We start from the raw sequence: 8,949 nt of genomic DNA, 5'->3' as shown, positions 1-8,949 counted from the left end.
CACACACACACACACACACACACACACACACACTCTCATTCTCTCTTTCACCTCCCCACACACCACACTCTCACACATATATATTCTCATCTACATCATTTATGATTATCACAAACAGTAAGGGACCCAGCATCAATCTCTGGGGCACACTAGTGTATAGCAAGCTCCACACAAACAGCCTTCTACCACCATCCTCTGTCTCCTGTCACTAAGCCAGTTTTGGATCCACCTTACCAAGTTAACCTGGATCCCATGAGTTTTTATTTTCAGTTTCCCATGTGGAATCTTGTCAAAGGCCTTGCCTGAAATCCAAATAAACTACATCAACTATCCTAACCTCATCGAAACACTTGGTGACCTCGTCAAAAATTCCTCTAGATTTGGTAGGTATGACCTCTGTCTGACAAAACTATGCTGGCCATCCCTGATCAAACCTCGCCCCTCTGCAAGGAAATTCATTTTCTCCTCCATTTTCTCCAAAAGTTTCCCTACCACTGATGTTAACCTCACTGGTTGATGGTTCCCTGGTCTATTTGTACCACCCTTCTTATCCTCCAGTCCTCTGACACCTTCCCTGTGGCCAGAGATGATTTGCAAATTTGGGTCAGAGCCCCTGTAATTTCCTCCCTCGTCTCCCTCAGCAGCCTGGATACAATGCATTTGTCCACTTTTAAATCTGCCACAACCTTCTTTGCTTTTTATATCAATTTGCTCAAGAACTTTGCAGTCCACCTTCTTGAATTCTGTACTTGCATCCTCCTTCTCCTAGGAAAAGACTTTGTGAAGTACTCATTTAACATTCTGCCAATGTCCTTTGGCTTCATGCACAGATTACCCCCTTGGTCCCTAAAATACCCTACTCTTTCCCTGGCTATTCTCTTCCTCTTGATATATTTGTAGACTATCTTGGGATTTTTCCCTAATCTTGCCCACGAGTGTTTTCATACCCCCTCTTCTAATTGTTTTCTTGAGTTCCCCCTTCCACTTTTTATGCTCCTCCAGGACCTCAGTTAGTTTGCTCTCTTTCGACCTGACATATATGTCTCTTTTCCTTTTTATCCAGTCCTGAATATTCCTATTCTTTCTCTGGACTTGTTCCTACATTTCACCCTAAAGGAGACATGGTAGCCCTTTATTCTCCCCAGTATCTTTTTAAACATGTCCCACTGTTCTTCTGTAAGATTTAGCCTCAAGTAGCTGCTTGAGTCTATTTTGAGTCTGCTCCAGGTCTACTTTGGCCAGATCCTGCCTTGTTTTAATAAAATCTGCCTTACCTCAATCCAAAAACCTTTTCTTACTGACCATCTTTCTCCTTTTTCATAATAAACCGAAAATACACTGTGTTGTGATCACTGACACTAAAATGCTCTCCACTGCTATTTCAAACGCCTGTGTGGATTAATTCCCCAGAATTAGGTCTGGCACTGCACCATCCCTTGTAGGACCATCTACGTGCTGATGTAAAAAGCATTTCAAGAAAGCTGACTCCTTTAACCCCTTTATACTATGGTTGTCTTAATATATATTTGGGTAGTTCAAATCTTTGAATATAATTACCCTATTATTGTCTTTACACGTCTTAGTGAATTAACAGGAGCATACCTGTATTTACCAACAAAGCCTCATTTGATGACCCTTCCAAGATATTGTGCCTTCGTACTTTTAACTGACTCCCGAACTAATAATGTTACACCACCTCCACTTTTGCACCCTCCCCGTCCCGGCTGAAGATCCTATGCCCCAGAATGTTAAGTTGACAGTCTTGTTCGTCCGTCAGTCACATCTTTGTGATGGCAACAACATCACAGTCCATGTGTCAGTCCACACCCTTAACTCATTTCACCTCTAATACGCCTGGTTTTAAAGTAGAGGCCAACCAGCCTCGCCTTACTTCCTGAGACACCTTGTGGCTGGACTCACCCTTCTTTTCTTAAAGCATATTTGCTGTCTTAAAGACTCAAATAGTTTTGAAGCTTTAATTTATTTTATATTTTATAAATTACAAGCTATTTATATCACAAGAGTACTGCTGTCGGAATCAAATGACTTCAATCCAGTGATCAATGGTCACTTGATTCTAGGTAATATGGTTTGATAACAAACTGACTAAATTTTGATCTATGCTTAGGTGAATGAAAAGAGAAAATCTTTTGCAGAAATTGCATGAAAACAGTTAACTCGTTTTAAACCTTAAATACAGTTTTGAGATGGATGGGAGAAGTACTGAAACATGTAATCTATGTAAGCTTTGAGGGAGGAGGTGGTTGCATGATGTAATGTCACTCGACTGGTTATCCAAAACCCTAGGGGCTTGGGTTTGAATCTTATTGGGGCAGATGATGGAATTTGAATTCAGTGAAATCTGTGACTTAAAGCTAGTGTAGCGGTGACTGTGTAACAATCATGACTGCTGTAAAAACCCATCTAGTTTACTGATGTCCTTCAGGGAAGGAAATCTGTTGTGTTTACTTCGTCTGGCCTACATGTGACTCCAGACCTGCATCAGTATTGATGACTGTTAACTGCCCTCTAAAATGGCAAAGCAAGCCAAATCAGTTCCAAAATAATTTTCAGCAACACCCACGTCACATCAATTAATATTTTTTTAAAAATGAATAGAAATGAGTCCTGCTTTAAAGAAAGTGCTTGTTTTAAGATTAAGTAAATATTTAGGAATATGAAAATAATGCATGTCAGGCAGACTTGAGAATTTATTTTCAGGTCAGTTTTGATCCATTACATTAATTATGCTGTTCCTCGAGCTTCTGTTGAGCTTCAGTGGAATGGTATAGGAGGTTGATGACAGAGGGGTAAGGGTGGGAGTGGGTGAAGAAATAAATTACCATGCTCCTGGAAGCTTATGGTCTGAATGAGGATATTCTACAAAGAAGTCACTCAATCTTTATTTGGTTTCCCCACTGTAATGGTTCCTTTCGAGCCTCAGCATCACAGTTGCCTGCCTTGAGCCATTTCAATTCACTCCATGTGACATCAAGAAATGGCTGAAGGCACTGGCTGCTATAAAGTCTGTAGACCTTGGCAACTTTCTGGCAATAGTCCTGAGAATGTGTGCATGAGAACTAGCTACACTCCTAGTCAAGCTGTCCCAGTAAAGCTACAACACTGACATCTACCTTACAATGTGGAAAATTTCCCCAGGTACATCCTGTACATAAAAAGGTCAAATCCAACCATGACTAAAATAAAACAAAGAACTGTATAGTGGACAGTGAAGAAGGTTATCTAAGATTACAAAGAGACCTTGATCAATTGGGTCAATGGGCTGAGGAGTTTAATTTAGATAAACGTGAAGTACTGCATTTTGGTAAAACAAATAAGGGCAGGACTTACAATTAATAGTAAGGCTGTGGATAGTGTAGTAGAACAGAGTAACCTAGAGGTTCAGGTGCAAAATTCTTTGAAATTTGTGTCACAGGTTGACAGGGTGGTTGAGAAGGTGTTTAGTATGCTTGCATTCATTGCTTAGACCTTTGAGTATAGGAGTTGGGGGCGTCATGTTGAGGTTGTAAAGGACATTGCTGAGGCCTGTTCTGGAGTACTTTGTGCACTTCTGCTCACCCTGTTATAGGAAGGATATTATTAAACAGGAGAGGATTCAGAAAAGATTTATCAGGATGTTTGCTGGGAATGGACGGTTTGAGATATGAGAGTAGACTGGACAGGCTGGGACTTTTTTCACTGGAACATAGGAGATTGAGGTTAACGAAGGTTAAATGGAAGTTAACAACACTCAAGCTTGATAGCATACAGGACAAAACAGCTGGCTAAACCCATCTAACATCTTCAACACATACTCTACCATTGACTGTCATTTGCAGCAGTGTCAGTATGTACAACTTAGAGATGCATAACAAAAAGTCAACCAGACTCCTTCAACAGCATCTTTGAAACCTGTGAACTCGACCAGCTGGAAAGACATTGGTAGCAAATACATGGGAAGACCACCACTTGCAAGTTCCTACACTATCCTGATTTGGAACGATATCACTGTTCCTGATCTGTTAGGACAAAATTCTGGAACTCCCTTCCTGACAGCATTGTGAGTGTACTTACACCGCATTAAATCCAGCAGTTGAAGAAGGCAGCTCACCACCAGCTACTTGAAGGCAATTAGGGATGGGCAAGAAATGCTATAAATGAATAGTTAAAAAGCACTCATATGGATACAACAGAAATGGAGAAACTGAGAGACTGGAATAGTTTCCTTACAAGAGGCAAGGAATGAGGAATTATAGCCATGGTAGCTGTGGGATTCGTGGTTTTATATTGGAGTCAGGTTGCTGTATGTGGCCGTGTGCTTCAACTTAGTACCATGGTAGTTGTGTGTAGGATAAACCCTTGCAATTTTTGCACATTGTATTCAACTAAACAGCTAAATTTACTACCTCAAGCGATCAGTTGAAAGCTTTAATTGTAAATTACAATAATTAGCTTGTGTTATGCCTTTGTTTCAAAGGTGATGAATTATGCAAAATATGGACTGTGACTTATACAAATGTATGTAACTTACGAACTCCCACAATGAGGTGGTGCCATTCCTTCATGTGTTGAAGTAGCAGATTATCGCACCTACGCATATTTAAACTTAAATGTTTTGGTAATTTACATTGTCTTTCTGCAGAGAAACACCAACGTCAGCAGGACCAAATTCTTTCAACAAGGGAAAACAAGGCTTTTCTGACAACCAGAGGTTATGGGAGCGGAAAATGAAAAGTCAGCTGCGGAACTTTGGAGATGAGGACTAAATTGAAAAGGCAGAGTTGTGAGCTGCGGGAAGTGGAGAAGAATTGTAGGGATTGAGATGCATTCTAGATTGCTTTGAAATGGAAACTATTTTCAGTGATGTGTATAATGTATACTTAAAGACTTTCTCACTATAACTTGTAATGAGTGCAATGTGTTTAGTAAACAGTAGATAACCCCCTCAGAGAAATTTCATTCAGAAATATTCAACACAGAAGTTGCCATTTAGATCTTTCATCTCTATTAGCTATCCTTGATTATTTTTAGTGTGCCACTGTGGCTATTTCATTTGGAATCCTGTAAAGTAACGTATCTACATATCAGTTAAAAATAGGAAAGGAAAGTTCTGTTAAATTTCACACCATTGAAAAGTACATGGTCATTAATTGTTTAGCTCCTGAAAACTGTTTCACATTTTATAATAGGAGAGTAGTTTTGGTTTAAGTAAATTTCATGTTACTGAAGAAATTTAAAACCTACCAGAATTATTTCAAGACTTAGATTTTCAATGTCACACCTTCTTCCAGCAAAGGCATGAGGTATTTCTAGGTTGTATATAAACTCAAGTGGGAATAATTTAACTTACCAAGCAACTTTGCCAGCAATGTAGCACAGGCAATCGGTGTGTATGGAGTGGCAAGGACAACCTATATCCTATATCTTCATTCCCATTGATATTCCAAATACTGAACTTGTTTATTGCAGATTATTATTAATGGAGTCATGCTGTTATGAAAATATGATATAGCTCTCAAAATTTGGCATGCTACATTAGAGTGTGGTAAGTACTTCACTTCTATTCCCAAAAGATGTGTCCAATAAATAATAGTTGACAGCAACTGTAGAAGTACAGATTTGGTATGAATTAGAAAGCTCAACCTGTACTTAACTGAGGTGGTTGTATTTGCACCGTCCAGCCACAGCTTCATTGAAATTCTCATTGTCTATTCTTGGGCTTTGCAAGTCTTGTATATTAGTTCTTCTGTACGACCACGATAAATAATAAATTCTAATCTGGGATTTGTTCCTGTTCCCAATACACTTCGTGGCATTCTTCCATTGATAACTCAGACATTAGGGGTTTGGAAGGCTCATTTCTGGGCTCTTGTTCTTTCACTGAATCAAGTAATTTACTGCACTTGCCTTAGGCTATTCTTCAATGTGCTTAATCCCCATTTTAAATAGGCATTCATTTCTGTCTTTAGATTGACTCACCAAAAATCAGATGAGAAGGCATTCCTTTATCAGTTGTAGTGGAGTCTGTCTGTCACAAGTTCTATATAACGACTTATTCTGTTTTCTTCCACTTCCCAGCTCAATATTTTAAGTAGTATAAATCTGCCAGAAATATGAAGGTTAGGAATAACATCCTTGGAGAATAAATAAGGTCTCCAAAAATGTTACCTGTTTACTAAAATCCTGTTAGATTATCTAGAAATACATTTGTGAGTTTGCTACAAAAAGTGAAGAACTATTCCCACCTAAGCATTTATGAATCAAGGGAAAGAGTACTGAGAGAATATTTGTATGTAGTCATATGGGTAGTATTCATTTTCCCATGTTAGGAGACTGCTTTCATGGTGTAGGGTTGACCAAGAGGGATATCATTTGATTGCAATATAATTTTATTTTGGTTAGTCTGAAGGCTGTAACACCATAAGAACATCTGACAGTGCAACACCTAAATGCATATTTATTTCTCTCTACAAATCTGTACATTACAGGCAAAACAAATTGTCTCTATTTACACAATATTTATAGGATTGTGTAAGTATATTTAAAATTAGGCAACCTGGTTCATGCCATAACCTTTTTTCTTAATAAAGTCATTTTTTAGTGAAATGTACCTGAAATTTCTGCTGTAAATGTGTGAGAAAATTTTGCACAATTTAAGGTTGATACCAAGGTTGTGCAAAATTAATTTTGCTGAGATAGTTGTTTCACTATTAATTGTGGAAATTCTTAGCCTTTTCTCACCTAATACGTATAACGGACTTACTTTAATGATCAAGACATGGTGCCTCAAACAGATCTATGCTTCTATCTGCATTCTTTCAGAGGTGGATATTTGCTTTTTGTTGGCCATTTGAGTACAGTTTATAACCAGGGTAGCATACAATGGAGATGAATTATCTTCATTGCATCTGGTAAGTTGGCGGCAGCTGTATATGTGTAATCATGCTGGTAGAATGTGATGGTGCTGTCTGTACCGAAGTGGTGGAATTAGCAAAGCTTTTTGCTCATTAATGATTGGCTTATGCTGGTGTATTTGCCCACATTAATGTAATTTGAGGAAAACATATTAGGCTTGCCCATGATTTACCCCCTTATTGACCAGCTCATCAATATTTACTGAACTCACATAAGGAATATCCACTTGGGGGAAGGTACCAGAGAGCTACTAATACCCGCAAATTTGAATGAAATATTTCCCAGTTGTCCATTGAAACCAGAGACAATATTGACTAACTTTCTCTAAAAACAAATGCATTTCTCATTCCAAGAAGCCTTCCATATCCTTTGCCTTCACTTTAAGACCACTCAAGTTACATTTTCATAGATTGTCTCATACACTCGTGTAAAAGTTAGTCTTCAGTGTAATTAATGTGACTGTGGGAACTTCTTGTCAGCAAACTTGAGTAATCAGCCTTGGGGAAATGCCTTTATATATTTTTCCAATTGAAAAAAGAGGTATTAATTTGTACGAAAACACTCAATAGATGATGCTGCATTAGCCATATCAGTTTGATTCAGCAGATTACTATTCATGGACCGATCTGAGAAGTACATACATGTGGATGTCAGGTAAGGAAACAGTCAGACTTTGCTTTGAACTACACTACCATTCAATAGCATGCTGATGCTCACTGTCAACTTTCACGAGAATAATGACCATGAGGTACTGAAGTGTGCTTGACATCTGTTTGGCATAGGCCAACAAGGAGTAATTGTCGAGAAGAGGGAAGGAAACTTGATGATAAAAGGGGAATAACACTACAGGAAGAGTGTCTTTCTGACAATTAAAGTTCTTTTTAACAAATGAACTGTTGTGCGAGTATCAAAGGTAGTGGAAGCTGAGAGTTTATTGCTTGGCTTGTTTCAGTGAGATGGGATCAATGACTTTTGCAATTGGATCACTCAAAAGCATCAGAAGCATGTAGTACTTTGTCAACTACACTCTTTCCAATTCAGCACTTCTTGTGGATACAGAAACTTCTTGACTGCAAGCTTAAAATGTTGGTTAAAGCCTTCACAGTAGGTTGCTTTACACTGCTTGTTATCACCCTGAAGACATTTGATGCATTTTATGTTACACATCAGACCTGTATCTGAGATTGAGCTGAGCACAGAATTTTTCAAATTTTGGTGGAAGTTCTGTTACAGATTCGGTTCACATTAATACTTCTGTGGCCTGTCTGAGTTGACTCGCCTTTACAGGTGCGTGTGTGTTTTTACTTCTTTCTCTTCCTCAAAAACTTTGCAGGTAACTGGTGAATTGTTTGAAAAGATTTTTGCCCAGCCAGAGGAAAAAAAATCTTCAATTTCCTGTAATTCTTCAGATTCCTCCCACCAAACGCAGGATCTTAACAAATCTGGAAATCATTCGATAATGAAAACCTGTGTTCAAACTGTTCTCTATGGCAGAAGGCCATCTTGAATGTTGACCTACAAATTACAGTTTGCTTTAAAATGTAGTAAATGCACAAGATTATTTTGCACATTATGGAGTATATTACTTCTTATGAGATCAAATTTGAGTAATATACTGATACTAGGCAGAATATAGTTTACTTTGTAAGAGTTAATAGAATGGGAATTGAAGTAATGTCAAGTGAGCAGTTTGTTTCAAATGGCTGTCCTTTGAAGAATGATTTCATATGGTTGAAATTTGTTAATACAATTGCCATGACCTGCTCATAAATGTTCCTTTTTTTTTGCCTTGTCCCTTAACCAGTGCATGATTTCTTAATTGCCGAGGTAAATCTATAGCAATCTGTTTTAAAATCCTCTGTTGCTGTGACCTGCAATTGTTAATCTACGGTCAAGGTTACCTTTTCACGTTGTGGGAATCATGCCTCCCTGAATGACCAAAATGAGTTCATGACTTCAGTTGCAAGGAATCTCGATTGTAAGTGCAAACTATATGCAGGATTTGAACATTAAAACTTGGAATGTTTTCATATG

General features: G+C 38.3%; 1 protein-coding gene across 1 annotated transcript in view; it reads left to right on the top strand.

The window, feature by feature from the left end:
* Positions 1-5,801, top strand: part of LOC109928033 (PEST proteolytic signal-containing nuclear protein) — a 20,687-nt gene extending 14,886 nt beyond the window's left edge. The window contains exon 5 of the mRNA XM_020528056.2: positions 4,643-5,801. Coding sequence (XP_020383645.1) covers positions 4,643-4,766 — 124 coding nt within the window. The 3' untranslated portion in view covers positions 4,767-5,801. The remainder of the gene's footprint in view (positions 1-4,642) is intronic.
* Positions 5,802-8,949: the final 3,148 nt, after the last annotated feature.

Source organism: Rhincodon typus, chromosome 11 (genome assembly GCF_021869965.1).
Source record: "Rhincodon typus isolate 14 chromosome 11, sRhiTyp1.1, whole genome shotgun sequence".
Classification (NCBI taxonomy): Eukaryota; Metazoa; Chordata; class Chondrichthyes; order Orectolobiformes; family Rhincodontidae; genus Rhincodon; species Rhincodon typus.
Note: the sequence above shows the minus strand (reverse complement) of the source record. Positions and strands in the feature narration are given on the sequence as shown.